At 42.4% G+C, this 18,587-nt stretch overlaps 3 protein-coding genes and 1 non-coding gene across 7 annotated transcripts in view; 2 read left to right on the forward strand and 2 right to left on the reverse strand.

The window, feature by feature from the left end:
- Positions 1-222: 222 nt before the first annotated feature.
- On the reverse strand, positions 223-8,386 carry akap8l (A kinase (PRKA) anchor protein 8-like). 2 transcript variants are annotated; one of them, XM_030351685.1, is made up of 13 exons: positions 8,251-8,386; positions 7,531-7,569; positions 7,167-7,419; positions 4,963-5,569; positions 3,851-3,980; positions 3,694-3,749; positions 3,451-3,481; positions 3,172-3,313; positions 2,672-2,813; positions 2,483-2,588; positions 2,229-2,359; positions 1,979-2,074; positions 223-1,582 (listed from the first exon to the last, which is right to left on the reverse strand). In XM_030351685.1, exons 1-13 carry the CDS (start codon positions 8,273-8,275, stop codon positions 1,073-1,075), a joined length of 2,268 nt encoding a protein of 755 aa, XP_030207545.1. In that variant the 5' UTR covers positions 8,276-8,386; the 3' UTR covers positions 223-1,072. The 2 variants fall into 2 exon arrangements, with proteins under 2 accessions (XP_030207545.1, XP_030207546.1); XM_030351686.1 differs by having other exon boundaries at positions 3,199-3,313; positions 8,251-8,275.
- A 718-nt stretch (positions 8,387-9,104) lies between these two features.
- Positions 9,105-13,979, reverse strand: mvb12a (multivesicular body subunit 12A). 3 transcript variants are annotated; one of them, XM_030352201.1, is made up of 10 exons: positions 13,822-13,979; positions 13,177-13,272; positions 12,962-13,045; positions 12,766-12,865; positions 12,313-12,442; positions 11,923-12,060; positions 10,770-10,849; positions 10,445-10,500; positions 10,289-10,354; positions 9,105-10,179 (listed from the first exon to the last, which is right to left on the reverse strand). In XM_030352201.1, exons 2-10 carry the CDS (start codon positions 13,270-13,272, stop codon positions 10,102-10,104), a joined length of 828 nt encoding a protein of 275 aa, XP_030208061.1. In that variant the 5' UTR covers positions 13,822-13,979; the 3' UTR covers positions 9,105-10,101. The 3 variants fall into 3 exon arrangements, with proteins under 3 accessions (XP_030208061.1, XP_030208062.1, XP_030208063.1); XM_030352202.1 differs by having other exon boundaries at positions 13,177-13,299; positions 13,822-13,957; XM_030352203.1 differs by lacking the exon at positions 13,177-13,272 and having other exon boundaries at positions 13,822-13,959.
- On the forward strand, positions 11,605-11,676 carry trnaa-ugc (transfer RNA alanine (anticodon UGC)). Its single transcript has one exon. It is a non-coding gene; the product is annotated as a tRNA-Ala (tRNA).
- Positions 13,980-17,275: 3,296 nt separating the features above from the next.
- The window catches only part of LOC115539909 (pre-B-cell leukemia transcription factor 1), a 13,613-nt gene continuing 12,301 nt past the window's right edge, over positions 17,276-18,587 (forward strand). Inside the window, exon 1 of the mRNA XM_030350788.1 lies at positions 17,276-18,567. Coding sequence (XP_030206648.1) covers positions 18,383-18,567 — 185 coding nt within the window. The 5' untranslated portion in view covers positions 17,276-18,382. The remainder of the gene's footprint in view (positions 18,568-18,587) is intronic.

The raw sequence follows: 18,587 nt of genomic DNA on the forward strand, positions 1-18,587 counted from the left end.
AAGCTCATGCAACACCATGAAAATATTTCAACTAGGAATAAAATTTGAAAATATTTGAACGATAAGCTTATTCCTTGTTATCCATTATATATCCCTATACGACCCACAAAATAATCCTTATTTTAGACATGTCGAGATTTTTGGAATTATAAATAACAAATCACACATTTGCATCCTCAACAATATGTTTTTAAAAAATTGACTACAATGTATACCACGTTTGGTCAAGGTTATTTTATTATGGACGGCCGGTGTGGACGTTTGATAGAATAGAGTACTTCAGAGTAATATGAGGATAGAGTAATATCCACAAGGTGGCGCACTGTCTGTGCGGATATTATTACACCCAAAGGAAAATAAAAATACGTATAGACCTAAAGGTATGAGCATTTGACACGGTAAAGCATTTAAAGCTTTAAACTGAAATAAGGCTTGAAGATTTGTCTACTGATGCATACAAGTATAGTCTGTCATCCAATGATTATATTGCAATGATACAACATAACACATTAAGCGACCTTTGATTTACCAAATATCAAAAAAATGTTTGCCCTGAAGAATGACTTTAATTACAGTAGTGAAAGTATTACTTTAATTACCCAAGTCACACCACAATGGATTTATCAAACACATTTTTTATTTACTTAATAGAACAAAACCTTTGTTGCACAAGAGACAACGGATTAGTTCCTAAACCAATTCTAAAGACATAACTTTAATCTTTCCAGGATATTAACATTGGGAAGTGTAAATGTAATCATTTGCCAACAACACTGACTGGCAAGGGATTACATTTTATGTACTGTTAGTCGGGGGAGGGCAGAATTTACCACTTGATACCAGACACTTTCAATAAAAACGAAAAAAAAAAAAAAAAAAAAAAAAGGCACAAGAAAATTTGGGTTACAAACAAAACATGAAATACATTTTTGCTTCGTCTTTGTAAGAAACCTCAGGACACTGGCATGTACGTTATGGTAATTCAGGGTAGGCGGCGAAAGGGCAGCGATGGAAGGACTAGGAAACATGTTAACTGGTCCAGATAAGAGTTTGCAGTGAGAGGCCACTACAGTCACTCAAGCACAGCACCATCACTGCCATTCTTGTCCCCTTCCACTTCTCCGGCTGTTGCTTCTACTCCCTCTTCCTCGTCCAACTCGCCCTGCACAGCATCTTCACCGATCTCATCCTCTACAACATAACCTTCGTCATCTCCAACCTCAAAGCCTTCTTCCTCTTCTTCTTCTTCCTCCTCCACCTTATTTCCCCCCTGCTGTGCTGCCGCCTCCTGCTCTTTCTCCTCCTGCTGCTGCTGCTGCTCCTGCTGCTGCTGCTGCTCCTGCTCCTCCTCCTCCTGCTGCTGCTGCTCCTGCTCCATCTTTTCCCCCTCCGCTCCTTCTCCCTCAGCCACCTCCTGAGCAGTCTCCCCTTCGATGGCAGGCTCCTCCTTTATTGACTGGCTGTCGTTCTTCTGGCCGCCGTCATCGCCGTCGCCCATCTCCTTCATGCCGTCGGTCACCTCCATCACCATGGAGTCCTCGGGGTCCTGCTCGTCTTGGTTCCCGGTGAACGGATTTTCACCCTGTAGAGGGAACGGCCATTTCAACACCGAGTCAAGTTCAGCCCCACACATCGGTGCAGACATGGCTGCAATGTGCTGGTACACTTTTGCCCATGAGGCACTCTATGGATGGTTTGGAATACAACAAGTGTAATCGCAACACGAACAAGCTGCACAAGTAAAGCAGAACTCTTATGTGTTGCATAATAAATATTAACAACTTCCACAAACACTGTTGCAGATGGCTGACATCTGGTTCAGAAGCCGTCATGGTACACGTTTTAATTAGTTAATCCCATTCAGACCTGGCTGCATTCCCACTAGACAGACAACGCGGTTTCAGGCCATGCGAAGGGCAGGCTGCTGAAGCACCAACAACAAAAGCAGAGCAGATAACCCTGGCTGTGGGATATTTACCTTGAGATAACTCTCCAGTTTCTTGCCAATAATCTTGTGGTTAAGTATGCTGCGAGCCACAGACAGACTGCCTCTCTTCGACTGCTCCATCATACCCTGTAAACAAACAAGACACCACCAGTCAGACCGGGGGAGCAGGCTTAAGCATGTTCAGACACCGCCGTGTGCATAAACAGGATTCGGTGTTATGGCTTACGTCACTTATACACATTGGTTCCTCAAGTGAAGATTGGGGATTGAGCCTTCTTACCTTGCGGTTGTAGTTGTGATCAGGGGATTTGATGTGCTTCTGGATCAGGTGGTGTTGCATAGGTATGAACAGGTCACATGCGGCGCAGTGGGCAGCCTCTACTTTCCTCATGAAGTGCTCCATACCGATCTCTGTCATATGAATACAAGGGTCATTTTCGCGCGCGCGCACGCACGCACGCACGCACGCACGCACACGCACACGCACACGCACACACACACACACACACACACACACACACACACACACCTTACCCCTAGTTAGGTCCTGTTCTTTGTAGACTTGGCAGATTGCAGCGCTGTGGTTTTCCAACTGACTAACCCTCTGTTTTGTCTTGTCAAATTTGTTCTGCAAGTATTCCTAAAAAATAAAAACAATGATGTCAAAAAGAATTCCCTTAGCGACAAATTTGTATTGAGGACAGATGAGTGTGGATGGGTCACCTGTAGGAAGTCTGTGGTTGGCTTGGACAGCTGGCTGGACAGGAATTTAAAGTGGTCCTTATGGAAGCGGCTCTGTAGATGGACGGCCATGTCTTCTTTGTAGAACGAACGGAACTTACACACGGAGCAAGCAAACATAACCCTGCATCGTAGGAAACGTAGTCCGTTACACATCAGGAGGTCAAAGCCAATCAGACATGTTTGCACACATTATCAAAAAAGGACGATGGGTCGAAGTGGTCAAGTGTGACATTAATTAAAGTAATCCCGTAGGAAGAAGATTCACAGTGATCAACCATCTGACAAGACGGGACTGACATCAGGGAGATGTCACAAGGAAGATAAAACCACAAGGGACAAAAGTGGGGTGGAGGAAGAGGTGAGAAAGAAGGTTCCCAGTTGTTAAGGGTTGGTCTACACAGAAGGATGACACAGTGGTTCGAGATCAAAAGGAAGGGAAAAGAGGGAGGAGGTTAATGGATGTAGTAGGTAGTTCTGACCTCTGGGAGTTAACTTTGCCGCCTGACCTTTCCAGGAAGCCCCTCCGCTTCTTGAGTTTGGGGTTCTTGTCTTGGCCCTGACCCAAGCCTTTTCCCTGCGGGGATGTCATGGCGTCTGAGTCGTCATCTTGTTTGGATGCATCTAGAAGGGATGGCAGAATCAAAACAAAATAAATATTAATAAAATTGTATATTTAGCACACGGTTTACTTCATTCAAGAGGTACATTGCAAGTGTGTTGTGCATTTAAATAAAATATGAGTGACTGGGTAAGCATACCTTGCTCCCCATCCTCTTCTTGCTGATTCTCCTGTGAGGAAATTTGCCGAGTTAAAATGTGACGCATCAAATCAAAAGGTCTCTAATGGCACTATCGCCAAATGAGTTAAAACAATATAAATTTAACCTACGGCCCACTGGAGAAAACCCTTGCATTTTCAGTATTATGAAAACGTTGAGTGGGCCACTTTAATTACTTAAAGAAAAAGGAAAAAGAGTTCAAGCAAAACTAAATTAACTTACCCCTGATTGAGTCTTCTCTTCACCCTGGTCAGCCTCAGATTCGAGCTCAACGTTATCTAATGGAACACATTAAGACAAGCAACCGTCATGCACTGGAAAAACGAAAAGGCTGCGGATCATCTTAAGCAGTGCTCACTGCCAATAGTGACAACTGTACCTTTGTCTGCGTCAGCCCCTTCAGCATCGGTCTTGTTCATCTTTGACTCTGGTTCGTCTCCCTCAACCAACGTCTGTTTCCTCTTCTTCTGTCCATCACGCTGGGGTTTCACCTGCTTCGCGGCCTCAAACTAAAATAGCACTCACAATAATCAGTGACAGAAATAGATTGCAAAAACTCCTGGGGTTGCATGGGATTATTGACCTCTATATCGCTGATCAATGTATGTTTGACATTTAATGCCTGGCAGGTAAACCCACCCAAATCCTTGATAGTGCTTGCCATGTAAAACAAATGCACTCCCATCAAAAAGAAAAACAGCAAAAATAGAGTTTTTCTATCGAATAGCGGAATTTACTCCCAGAGCTTAACACCATGTTTGTGTAAGCATTGTATGACAGCAAATTCAAAACAAGTATATTCTTAAGGTTTCATAACATTAACAATTATTACAGGAAACATTCCAGTGAGTCAAAGGAAAATACTGAAACACTGGAGGCCAAAATCCAGTAAATTTAAGAATAGACTGGAATACATCGATAGACAAGCATCTCAAGTTTGTACCGTCTCTTCCAATAATAGTTAGGAGAACTCGAATGGAAAACACCAACTAAACCAACTCACCTCCAAGAGGGTCAATAACCATTTGTTAAATGTTGATATTTAATACCTTAAACTAGATTTTGATTCATGTTACTTGTGTCAATACTATTGCAATGCACTCCCTTCTGACAGGAATTCATTCAATAGCATTAGCCAAGTCCCGCAAAGTCAATTAAACACAAATCCACGTCCAAGACGAAAACCTCCAGAGATGCAGTAGACAATAAGGACGAGTGTGGCGCTTACTGGACAATTACTCTGAGGCGAATGCAATTAATCTTGATGAGGATATTTTGGGCCGTTTACACTGGTTGGGTGTTCATGGAGGACGACCAGAGACTAGTGACACATTTGGGATTGATGGGGACATGAGGCAACAGATTGCATACAGATTCCAGCATGTATGGTTGGCCTGTGAGCTGGTAGAGGGTATAAATGGAGGTCTTTCAAAGAAGGTCCTCACTACTGTCCAGTGTTGGAGGTTCAGTATTCCCACTGGAGGTACTTACTCGGTTAAGGGGTCTTTTGCGGCCCCGCTGGCGGCCAGCTCGTGGGCCCCCTCCAAAATGCCTTCCGGGGAAGTCGTGGGGGCCTTGGCCGGAGCCCTGGTGGAAGCCCCCGCTCTCAGGGTACATCCGGTTGGCCAGGAGGGATGGGAGCTTTCCCCTTCCACCTCCTGGGGAGTGGCCCCGGTGGGGGGGCCCCCCTCCGCGACCACCTCCTCCTAAGGGAGTGGGGTCGGGCTTTCGGCTTCCAAAGCCTCCTCCAGCTCCTCGGCCCCCGGCATTGCCACCCCTTCTGGGGGAACGGCGGCCGGCGCTCACCCATCCTCCACCTCCTGAGCCGGCTCCCTGGCCACTGCCGAAGGAGTCCCTCATATTCTGTCGCATCTTAGCGACGCCGTAGGATGGGGAGGGGGTGTCGTAGCCGCCGCCTCCTCCTCCCAGCCCTAGCCCAACGCCCCCTGTGAAGCCTGAGCCTCCGCGCTGTCCCAACAGCATGCTGTCCCCCCGGTTATCGCCATAACCATAGTTACTGCTGCTGCTAGATCTGTAGAGATCTCGGGAAGAGGCCAGCGAGGGTTGGCGCGAGTCGAATGACTCGTACTGGTCAAACCTGCGAGGAAGGGGGGGGGAGGGGGAGGAAGAGCAGAGAGTGAGGGAGGCAGGCAGGTTTGGATTTCTCCACCTGGCTGCCCTTCTCCTCCATGTTCTCGCTTTCCCTCTCTCGCTCTTAGTTCTCCCAATCCAACTTTTCAGTGAACCACATAAGAACCAAAACCATCAGTCTGGATGTGGCCACAGATCCACTTTCTTTTTTAAATGGAAGAAGGGGTTACACTCTTCCAATTTTGTGCATACACTGGAGGTCTCAAAGGTTACCAGTTACTTGTGGGTTGGGGATTTCAAGAACTTTCATGCCCGTCTGCATGTCTTGGAAAGCCCTAGCCTTGGAAGCAACTAGGGAGAGCTGGAGTTCGGGATTCATCAAGTATAGAGGCAGGTAAGACAGTCCAGACCAGTCAGTAAGCTTTAAAGACTGTATGATTACACGTTGTAACTTCATAGTTGAATATAAATATAACAGGTAGGGGTTTATTGAGGTATCCTTGGCACATACAGAAATATCTGTAGTTAGATAGAAGGTGATGGGTGATGTTGAATGAATGCATTTATAGGGCGTTTTTCTTTTTAGGGTGGTATAGTTTTGCGAGGAAACGCATACAAATACATCGCTTCAATCAAGAGAAACTTCATCCAAGAACCATCGTGTACGGACATCAGAAATCATTCCTCAAAGAAATCCCAGGACAGGCGTTTTGATAGCCACACCCCCCACAGTATAGTAGTCAAGTGTGGGTGATATACCTGGTGACCTAATTATACACTATAGTCGACATTTCCCTGCATGCGGACAAAGGACTGATTGCAAGTATTATGACGATGATTGCAGCCATCTATAGAAAGGTCGTCATTTTATAGGACGGTTTAAAACCCCTTACAGGAACAGAGCCTGAATCATACAACTTTGGCGCAACTACAACAATTTGCTGACTTGATCCACACATGCCTTGATTCTCGCAGGGTCAAAAATGGCACTTTAGTGTACAATGAAATAAGAGTATATTGGTTACGGCCCCTCCGATTTCTAATAGCAACTCAAAACACTTGGAGAGAACTGTTGCTATGTCCATTGATGTTCTAATTGAAGAGTGTGTGAAACCTGGCCGATAAGACCCAACGATTGAAACTGTAAATCAATCAATAGTCGTCCAATTAAGATCTTATATTTTTAACAAAACACTGGATTCATCTATTAGTCCTCACATATGAAGCGGCATAAATAAATGGACATGCAGTAGTGAATGAGACTAATCACTGTAGAACAAATGATGGACACCACAAGCAAAATAACAAGACAATTCTAGTTTGTCGGTGTGTTCTCTAGTGTTGCATATGCATAAGTAATAGGCTCTAAAAGGAAGGACAAGCAATTTTGTTGAAATGGCCAAATCCTTGAATGTGAGCGTGTTGACTTGCATTACGATTTATAACCCCTAATCTTCCATGACAAGTATAAGATAAATGTAATTTTGTAATGAACTAATGAATACAATTTTGACTGGAGTCTGGATGTCAACAGCAAATGTATTGAGATCCAGGTAATAAAGAACACGCCAGTATTCTCACAGATAACTGGAAAAGCACCATACCTGTCACTGCGACCACCTTTCATCCCTCCCTCCAACTGTGTGAGCATATCCAGGCGTTGGTTAATCTTGGCAATGACTGCATCTGCATTTGAACTTGAGGAGGAGAGCAGGGAGCCTCCGGAGAGACCCCTCTTCATTTGCCCACTTCCTCCATATCCTCCAAGACCGGACATCGAGTCTTTATAACCTCCGCCGCCGCCGCCTCCACCTCCTCCACCACCACCACCACCATACATGTCAAAGCTGTTGGAACCTATAATAATCAAGTAGTAGATTGGTCATTATTAACTCGTCTATAGAGCCATAATCTTGGGTTATAGTCATTATTTTTTGAGACACTACATGGACTTTTTTTTCCCCCTACCTCTGCTGCCCGACCCCCCGCCTCCCCAGCTGGAGTATCCTGCGTGAGACAATGGGAGTAAGAAACATGCAACCATATCAACCAGTTTAGCCGATGTGGCTAATGTGTATCCAGCAAATTCATTCCTCTAATAAATAAATAAATAGCATAAGTATCATATCCAAAACCAACGGTAAACGACTTATGTCAAAGCTAGATAGCGCTGTTCCAAGTAATGAGCGAATAGTCTGGCGGCCATTTTATTAGCTTTATGAGTCAATTTGGTGCCAGGCTCCATTTTAACAAGATTAACGGCAGATAGAACGGTTTGCAGAATAATACTTGCTAAACTGTAAGTACATTAGGATTTTGGCCCATCCTCTCAACAGAAAGGGGGCTAAAAGATTGCCACCCGACCAGGTACCGGTGATAGTCGCCACTATCGGTGCAATCGCCAACGTTAGCTGTAACGTTAAGACATTAATTATATAAAACCACCACAACTTCATCGGTGTCGGTATGACATTCAAGGTATTGCGTTTCTTTCGAATGACACATTTTAGACCGTGCTAACGCTTTTGAGATATGCTCTAGGCTGAAACAAAGCCGTAAACGCATCGTTAAATCAGCAAGCTAACAGTATGTTAGTAACGCGGCGATCCATGACGTAACAATGCGTAAACCTATTGTGCGGATAACTCACTGATGTTCCCGTGAATGCTTATTGAGAGTTCTTCCTACCTGAACCATACCCTCTGCCTTCCATTCCTTCTTTTTGTTACTGTCGGCTTGGATTGAACACTCCAAGCACAAGGCCAGACTGCATGAGACGTGATAGAAGGGGAGGGTAGATATTGCTTCTACTTCTTTTTCATATGATTGGATGTCTGGGATGCTGCTCCCCCTATGGGTATTCAAAGGAACTATTTATTTGAAGTGCCCAACAAAATGTGCTTGTTGAAATTAATTTCTGATTGGAAAAAAGTATGGTTTTAGAGTGTTTGACAAATATCAGTGCCTGTATTATATTACAATCATATGATATTGATAGGCAATCATAACCTCAAATCTTAGTTATTTTGGTTTTCCTAACTAAATTGTTTTTGAAAATGTAGAAACATGCAGAGCCACAAAAGCATAGCACTCACAAAATACATCTTCCAACATCTATCAAATCTCTATTGTCTGACCATGCCATGAAATATGACCTTCCTTGATCAAGAACCTGGAAAAAACCGTCCCCAGGTCTACTTTTATTTGGATGTGCCTAGTAGGCTACATGCTGTAACCATATGCTTAAACTCCGCTCAGTGCAAACAATGAGGGGAACTACTATTAGCTGTCTACAAATCACTGGACCTCTTTCTTGCAATACAAACCGGATCACTTTCACATATCAGTCATAAATGGTTCCAACTGAACAAAATTGTGCCTCAGGGTACACTATAATATCAGATTTAAATAGATGTACCAAGTCAAAAGCAAAACAACTCTTCTACTTCCAGCAATGGGACATGCAGCACGATAAAATAGGCTTTCGCTATAGTACATCTGCTTGGTGCCTTCAAGTATGCCCCTTAAAAGAAAACAGAATATTTATTTTAAATTGTTCCCAAGCCTTTATTGTTCTATTAAACATATCATAAATATATTCCACAAATTATTAAGTATTTCCCCATAATGTCCCAAAGATGACAACTGAAGAAGTATTCTCTCTGTAACCGACATCGTCGTGACAAATAAAGTCAAAAGAGACAAATGTGACAAATAAAGCACAACATACAATAGATACATCAATCCAATCAACATTATGTTATGCATATTAGATGTAATGAACCATGGCCCTTAAATGCAGTAAATGTTTTTCCCCCAACAATTGTGTATGAATGTACATAATTGATATCCAAAGTCTACCCACCACCCACTGATATACAAATGAGCTTCAGTCATAAATATACACGTACCACATGCCACACATCAAACAATGTTTGCCCAGTCCCATGAAATCTTTAATGGGCCACAATGATGAATGTGTAATTAATATGTAATAAAAGAGGATAGACTTGGTTGATTGGAACTGCGTCAGAGATATACATCTACAATCATCTAGTTTGCTTTCCACATTCTGTAGTGTACAACGTCATAGATATATGTATGTATATATATATATATATATATATATATATATATATATATATATATATATATATATACGATAGATCTATATAATAATAACAAAAATATACATTTAGATATGTAAATAGTGTGATGAAAGGAAGTGAAAGGAAAAAATGTAACAGCCCCAACAACCCCCTCAACAGTTTCTCACTTCCTTTGGCAAATCAAAACTATGTAATGGGATTATATTAACCATCACCTTTACCCAAGACATAACATAAACCCTTGTATGATAAAAGTTTCTCAGACAGATATGAATCAGATTCAGTTGTATTGCATATTTAACCAATTTCAAATATTACAAACGTTTCACTTAACGATGACGTGAGGAATCATACTGACAACTTTTCAGGAACACATCCGATGTCCAAGGGTCTTATGGCATGGGAGGTCTAAGTGTGAAGGGTGTTAACACTATGAGGCAACCTTAGTCAAAGCTGAAGGCCTTGTCCTTTTTGCTGCGTGTTCCTCGACAGCAAAAGTGTAGTTATACTGAAAATGCAAAGGAACAGTTCAAGTGTCATGAACATCACTGTACAATAAAAACTGTGAAATGTAGAGTATAGTGTGGTGCGGTATTGAACTGTTGAAAAGGTCATACCTCATTTTCAATGTCTTGGAGTGATTTTATACGAATGTCATCCAATTGTGGGTTCAGCTGTAGATTCTGGGAAAAATAATGTTATATGATCTATTCTTTAAGAGACGGTCATTTGTAAATGGAAGAAGAAAGAAAGAAAGAAAAACATAAACACACCTTGGAAGTTTGGAAGTCATATTTTGGGTGAAGAGTGAAGGGAACTCCATCGATGGCTTTGGAACATGAACATATTTTCATTGAGTTGATCCAAAACATTATGGTTTACAATACAATAAAGAGTCAATCATTATTCTTTGTTTGCAGATACCTTAACCAGCTTGACTAGCCTTGACTTGGATAGCAAAGAAGTTAACAAATAAAGTAAGTAACAGAAAAAAAAAAAAAAAGTTCAAATGTTAATTTATCAAAAACTTGTGAAGAGAAGCTTAAGGTTAACATCTTATTAGCATTAATTTAACTTATAGAAGCAGTCTTGGCCAACCTGTGGTGACATCCACATGATTCTGCGTGACGTCTTTGCGCCTCATGCTGAGCTTCATAGAGGGCTGGGTAGGTGGGTTACTTTGGATGCAACAAGAAAGAGAAAGCTGGTGATAGGACAACTCACTATTTTATTCAAATAACTGCCTCCTTTGTTCTATTGAGGTTAGGCCTCTGCAAGATACTTCCACATTTCTTGTTTATTTTTTTGGGTTTATTTCCAAATAAAACCAGTATTAACTGGAGAATAATAAATGTTGTTTAAAATGTGTTGCCATTCCTGTTGCCATAATAAAAATAAATCAATAAAAAATATGTATAAGAATGTTGTAAGGGCTTAACGATTAATCGAATTCAAATCGAAATCGCGATGTAGTAGAACGGGGTATGCAAATCGCAAAGGCTGCAAAAAAAAAGCGATTTGTTACCGTTACTGACTGGATATCAGTACGATTCATTTATTTATTTATTTTATTTAACAATTCAATAGTTAAACAAATAAGTTTATAATATAAATTAATCTCAACACATCGGCCTGGCCTAAAGGAAAGAGCAGTTTTTATGTTGACTGCTTCCACTGTTGTGTTGGTCATATTAAAGAATGATTTATTTATTTTTTAGTGAATATAACACAACATAAGGAACTTAATAAATTATAGAAATCGCACATTAAATCGCAATCGCAATATTGGTCAAAATAATCGCAATTAGATTATTTCCCCAAAATCGTTCAGCCCTAAATGTTGTCATGTGTTGTAATGGTATCTTTTAATGTCTTTGAAGAGCATGCGTCTTACATAAAAATATAGGCAACTCCGGAATAACATAACATGGAAGGGGATGTAGCTCAGTGGTAGAGCGCATGCTTTGCATGTATGAGGCCCCGGGTTCAATCCCCGGCATCTCCAGTAGTGTTTTCCTATTTGGTCTATGGTTACAATTCCTGGTAAAGGCTTGGGTTCTACTCTGGCCATGGACACTATTTTTAACTCTTATAACTAGCACTTATTACTAGTACCGTCCTTTACTTTTATCTGTGACACATCGTATCAAAATACTTACATACCAAAAGGCAATGTTTCAATACTCAAACTGAAAAAATGGAGAGCTGCCACATTCAAGACCAACAGCATAATGCTCACTGAAAGGAATACCTGGGTGGAAGGCTGGGCTGGACAGACGGATCCAGAGAGAGTCTGCGGAGGTCCAGGCTGACACTCCGAGGCTTGGCTTGCGGTATCGGGTTGGTAAACGGGCCCGTTTTACACCAAATCACATACCCATGGATGTCTCTGGACAAAGTGAAGGTACAGGTGGATATGCTGTTAATCTAAGTATTATTATTAGTATTACAATCTCAGGAGAGGGAGAGGGAGACCACAAAAATGGACCAGAGATATTCTAGTTTAAATAATATAGAAAATGCAAAACCATGTAATGGTGCAGGTGTAATGAATGCAGTATAAAACCAAATAGGAGAGGACAGATGTGTGTACTTAAATGATTGCACCTTGAGTTTGTACGACCAGTGGTGAAAGACTTACCCCACACATGTGTAGTGCTGCAACATCATTTTGCTCCTGGCAGTCACTTTGAGATCCAGCACCGCAGTGTCCACGCTCCCCATCGGAACCACACGCACACACATACGCTTCCTCTTCGACACCGACGCCCCTGAGGAAGCACACACACACACACACACACACACACACACAGACACACACAGACACCCAATAGTAATTCAGAAGTACTTAGTGACTGTGGTGTTTGATTCCTAGCCAATGGAAGTCTGTACTGTAGCAACCCTTCAGACCTGTCCCATACCTGAACATACATTACAGATATATACAAATTCTGTCTCTTTTGCTAAGCCCCTGGCATAAAAGCCTCTGGCAAATGACCTAAAGGCAAATAACAGCAATTATGTTGCATCTATATGTGGATCCACTGTCATGAATACAGCCAACTGTGCTTGTGCATGTGTAACACTTTCTTACTAGGCTCTAGGTGTTCTGCGATGAAGCGATACCCATGAGGAATAGCATCCTTTTCTGAGAGGATTCTGACATCAGCCAGCACCACCCCCCCAGACTGTTCCTAGAATAGGATGTTCAGGTCAGAGTAAGTGAGGTTAGGAGTGAGAGCCACTTTGTATGAAGTATCAGAGATAATAGAAGTCAGTAAGATTCCTACCTTGCTATAACAAAGATAGTAGCCGGCCCTCATTGCAAAGCTGCGTGTGAAGTTGGCAGCGGCCCCATCCTCAGTGATGGTTATCTATGAGAAACACAATCAACAGAAGAAAACGGAGGGTACTTTAGGATTTTGTCCGTACACTAATCAATTTCACATATTAATAGGTCGGTCCTTGAACATCAACATCAAATCCATCTGTGATTGGATCCTACCAGACTGAAGTCTTTTGGACAGGTACCGCTATTTGAGGTCCATGCTAATCCAGTCACTGGACTGATGGGTACACCCCCTCGCTCCATCAGAGACATCTGAGAAGGATTAGAAATAACATGAAGCTGCACGCTGACATTAAACCTTCCATAGTAACGTAAGACAAATGTCACCGCTATCACAAAGGGCGGTCAAAACATTTTAAGTCGAAACTTTATTTGGTTGGGCCCTATGTGTAGGAATACCTAAGGACATAATGCCATTTCTAGGTAGGCATAGTGCTAATATGAGTAGTAAAAACCATCAAAGACATCAGGTTGGCCTACGTTAGCTGGCCTAAGTATGTGTTGAATGATGTAGAAAAAGGTCTTCCCTACATCGTGTAGCCTAACGTTACATAATGTATACTTATAGATGTACACAATGTTAACCTATGTATACATATCCATTTGGGGAGTGGATATAGTTCAACATTAAGGGCAATGCATACGGATCGACATAGCATACTGACAGCTTGAAACCAATACAGGCCAGGTTCAGCAGCAGAAAGGCACAATAGTCAGAAGTTGGATGATACATGGTGAAAACTTTGTACAGTTTGTTTATTCCCGTAAATGTTCTCTTATAATCTTAAAATAAATACTTACGGTAGACTTGTGTATAATTTCTCGATCTCCTGTGCAGTCCTGTGTGACCCCTACAACGTTTTCGAATCCCCTTGAAACTTCTTGTATTGTTGTCACTTTCAAATCAGGAAGTACTAGTTCCGCGATTACTTCAATTCCCAACAGCCTTTCTCTTCATGTAAATTGACTCTGGAAAAATCGTTACGTGATCTGACCACAAGGTGGCCCCATAACTCATGTTGGAGGATATGGTTTATTTGCCGAGGTCCATCGGAGACTGTTGTTGTCCATACATTTTCAGAGCGTGTCCAATATAGCGTGTTCATGATCAATATCTTGTTTATTAAAAGCAATATATGAATTGATATTCTCTTCTGTATCACACAGTATGTACCCTACATAAGCTCTGCATTCCCGTCCTCAATTTAAAAACACAAGGGAACCAACATGGATTTTCCTCCGTAGGAAGCAGTTTTCTTAAATGCACGTAGGTGTAGGTGTGTTGGGGGAAGGATAGGCGGAGGGGTAAGGGTGTTGAGAGAAGAATCGATTCTCATTTACATGAAAATGAGGCAGAGCCTTTAGAGAGTGAGGGATGGAGCAACGGAGGGAAGGATAATAGAGGGGGGAGGGTGATAGAGAAAAGGGCAAGGGAGAGCCGAAAAATAAAGAAGGTTAGTGCGATTTAAGGTAAGACACATTCAACGAGATAATTGGGAGGAGAGGGAGCATGAAATGTTCATGAGATGACGACACAGAAAAGCAAAGAAAGGGTAAGAAAAAGAGCCACGAGGGGAGGAAACACTAGAAAATCCATACTCCTCCCAAACAGACACAAGCAAAACATTGGTTTAATTTAAGAGCCTGTTAAGGTGACCTGTCGTATGGACACATTGCAACAACAGTTCAAGGGATTTTTAAACAGAATTAATTTGGTTGCAAAACTAAGCCGAATACACATTTAAATCTGTCTATTATTTGTTTATTAAATTCAAGGAAATCCGGTTTATTCTGATTTATAAGCTACTGCTACCAGGCCCACAATATATATAAAAATATATACAGTATTTATAAAAATATATACATACATATATATATATATATATAATATTTATTTATTTATTATTTCCGAAGCCAGATATATAAAGACAATATATTATCCATTTTAAAATATAGGTAATAGACCGAGACAAAAAGGGAGAGAAAGTGAGGGAGAGAGCAGGAGAAAGAGACGGATAGGATAACGGGGAGATGAGATACACACTTAGATGAAACATCCAGTGGTGCTCGGGTCCCCGTTGGCATGGCAACATGCAGAGCAACTCACTAGGGGTGGCTTTTGGGGGGCTGGGATGGATGGACTGTGCCATATGGCTGAAAATAGAATTGAGTATTTAGTGAATTTTACTTAATTGGGTAATCTACCATTGACCAATCAATGATAATTAATCAACTGCATAGTGTGTGTGTGTGTGTGTGTGTGTGTGTGTGTGTGTGTGTGTGTGTGTGTGTGTGTGTGTGTGTGTGTGTGTGTGTGTGTGTGTGTGTGTGTGTGTGTGTGTGTGTGTGTGTGTGTGTTTGAGCTCAGGGGTATGTGACTATGTGCATGAGATATATATTATTTATTTACATTGGTGTATGTGTTACTGCATATTAATGGTTCATGCTTCTATCTGAGCAAAGGTTTGCAAGAAGGACAGAGAGAGAGAAGACTGAGGAAAGCGGCTTGGGTTGACATGTAGTATCAGAGATTAACTCATACGTTACACTATTAAGCTTCATTTCTCCATCAGAATGACAGCGAGGCCACACTCGCAGACCACACACATTCACACACATGAGAAGCTGCCGGTGGGTCAAACATCAAGCTGTGGAATTTTCTGTAACGCTATACTCTCAGGAGGCCTCAATCACACCGGGTAGCTTTTGCACAAACGAGCAATGACATGCAGACACATGCCAGCCCGAACACAAGCATTGCACACACAATATCATACACACACTCACAAAAACGCAGAAACACACACACTCATATGCACAAATGGACATGTAAACAAACACAAACACACACCGACATACACACACACACACACACACACACACACACACACACACACACACACACACACACACACACACACACACACACACAAACACACACACACACACACACACACACACACACACACACACAAACACACACATTCACGTGCACAAAAACACAAACACACAAAAACACATGCAAACAAACACAAATACCCTCAAACACACAAACATACACGCTGTTAAGATAGATGTGGGGTAAAGGAGAAGGATGTGGTAAGTGGAGGTGTAAATTAAACTCTGAACCGGCTGCAGCCCTACCCCCCTCTCCCAGACCAGCCGTCAATCATTCTGAGAGGGGGCGGGGTAATGTCCCAGCATTCTATTTCCCTACTCCTCCCCCTGCTATGGCAACCATGCTGAGAATCAAATGAGGGGACGGAGTACATCTGTCGCAAACTCTCAATTTATGGGTAAATAAAATATTTAGATTTAGGGACGCACTATGTTTTGTTGTTTTCCGAGATGGTTTTATAAAGTGTTGTTGAGTGAAAGTTTGTGGCGGTAGAGACCTATCAGTGATATGGACCAGTCCACTGGGTCCACACATAAACTACAACACAGAATTAAAAACATAGCTACCACAAAAGGCTCTTCGTTAATATGATGCCATTTATCACACGGTGTACTACTACTAGGCACACACAAATATAGAAACACACACACACACACACACACACACACACACACACACACACACACACACACACACACACACACACACACACACACACACACACACACACACACACACACACACACACACACACACACACAAACACACACACGCACACACAGAGAGACACAGACACACATACACATCTAGGTAATTGAGTCGTTAGCCATAAGAGTGGAGACTCAGACACTGCTCTGTCTTCATCAACAGCGATTTTCTCATTAGAGCAAAGATGAAAGGATGTCTCAATCTTTCTAGAACAAAGAGGCTTAGACCTAGCCGTTTACCGAAGTATAACGTAACATAAGTATACCCCTGTTGGACCAGTTGTTCAATCAATGTGTTACTTTGTCCAATGGTTTAACAGCAGTTCTGATATGGTGACAGATTTTGTGTCATTGGGCCACCTCCTTTGTGGGGTTCCATGTGCTGGTGGTCGTCCAACATGTACAGCCTGATCATCAGTCTCAAGTCTCGTATGGGGCTATGGGGTTGTCGTAAAAGGCTCTAGTGTACATAAATACATTAGTGACCCCGTGTAAGATATAAACATAAAAAAACCTCGCCTACATTATTCGCCAAACATAGAAAAAAACGACGGTTTCCATGGTGAACAGATGAACTCGCCCCTTTGCGGTGTGAAAAGAAACTGCACTATTCCCTGGGGCCTGCTGACGTAGCGGGGAGGGATGGGGGGGTCGAGTGCCGAGCCTCGTCAGAACAGCACAGGGAGGAGTGGAGAGAAAGAGACCAGAGGCTCTGTGGAGGAAAACGGGAATAAACACTTCATACCCTGAGCCAGCCTCATTTTTTGTTTTGGGAATTTTTAATCCAATCCAAATAGACAGTGTGGAGTGTCCAGGACATAGTATTTTTAAAACACGACTCCAAGGGGGATTGGGACGGTTGCATACTTTTAATGACTGTGCAGGTCGTATATTGGAAGGCTACTATTCGAAGAGAAGAAGAAGGCGAGGACGAGCAGGCTGCGATACATGGTCACTTTTGGATCAACTCTTCCTTTGGATATAGGCTACATACGACTCGGCGTCGTTTCCACCAGCAATGTCTCAACGTTTGCAATAGCATATATCTTCTCGGTGGTGGGCAACAGAAGCTAGAATTTGGAAAACAGGCCGTGCACTCTCCACGAATCCGAAATGATTCACGTTGGTAAAGAGATCCAGCGTCGCCGTTCTTCTCGTTCATAGTCAAGTCCGTACTCTCCCCTTTGTCGTTTGTATGGCTGACCGTTTCAAAGACAGCCATTCTACCTTTTTTTCCTTTCCAAGCCGCGGGCGTGCAGCGGACGGTGGAAGGGAAGCCATGCACACGCGCGTCCCACTCCCGATCTCAGAATAGATTCGTGCAGATCGTGGTCTCACATGCCAAAGACGGATCGCAGATTGTAAAAAAGAAAAAAAAAAGAGAGAAAAAAAGGCTTATTTGCTCGCCGTGTCAACTTACTGAATGACACGTCAATTGTAAATCTGTACTTTTTTTTCTTATGTCTCTTTGTTATGCAGATAAACATATGCGCCTAAGCCAAACCAGCTCTAAAGAGGACTGCTCGTTCACAATTGTATGACCTGTTCGTCAGTGCCTTTGTTTGGATTATTTTCCTTTCGATTTTTGGGGGATAACTTTTAAAGCTCTATTCGAGTCTATTCTCGCTGTATCCAATTGTAGCAACTACCTCTTTAAAAAAAAAAAAAAAAAAAAAAGGAAACACCTTTTCACTCATCCGCTCCACATTGGGACAATTATTTCCCATCCTGTCAAAACGACATTTTGTCAAAAGGTATGGAAGACCAGGCCCGCCTAATGTCGGGTCTCGTTGGACTATCTGGACTGTCTCAAGGGGACATGGGCGATCATGACGCCCTACGGAAGCAACACAACCTCGGGCAACCACAGCAGGACATCGGGGACATTCTCCAGCAGATCATGGCCATCACGGACGAGAGTCTTGACGAAGCCCAGGCCAGGTAATAACAAAGAGACGTTA

Source organism: Gadus morhua, chromosome 3 (assembly GCF_902167405.1).
Source record: "Gadus morhua chromosome 3, gadMor3.0, whole genome shotgun sequence".
Lineage (NCBI taxonomy): Eukaryota > Metazoa > Chordata > Actinopteri > Gadiformes > Gadidae > Gadus > Gadus morhua.

Bases quoted from the DNA above. Each gene is read 5' to 3' on its own strand.
- akap8l (XM_030351685.1), bottom strand. From the start codon at position 8,275: ATGGAAGGCAGAGGGTATGGTTCAG. The intron at 7,570-8,250 runs GTAGGAAGAACT...TGTCTCACGCAG, and splicing joins AGGCAGAGGGTATGGTTCAG to GATACTCCAGCTGGGGAGGC. The intron at 2,360-2,482 runs GTAAGGTGTGTG...TTCATATGACAG, and splicing joins AGAACAGGACCTAACTAGGG to AGATCGGTATGGAGCACTTC.
- mvb12a (XM_030352201.1), bottom strand. From the start codon at position 13,272: ATGTCTCTGATGGAGCGAGGGGGTGTACCCATCAGTCCAGTGACTGGA. The intron at 13,046-13,176 runs GTAGGATCCAAT...TGTTTCTCATAG, and splicing joins GTCCAAAAGACTTCAGTCTG to ATAACCATCACTGAGGATGG. The intron at 10,355-10,444 runs GTGTGTTTATGT...TATTTTTCCCAG, and splicing joins ATGACTTCCAAACTTCCAAG to AATCTACAGCTGAACCCACA.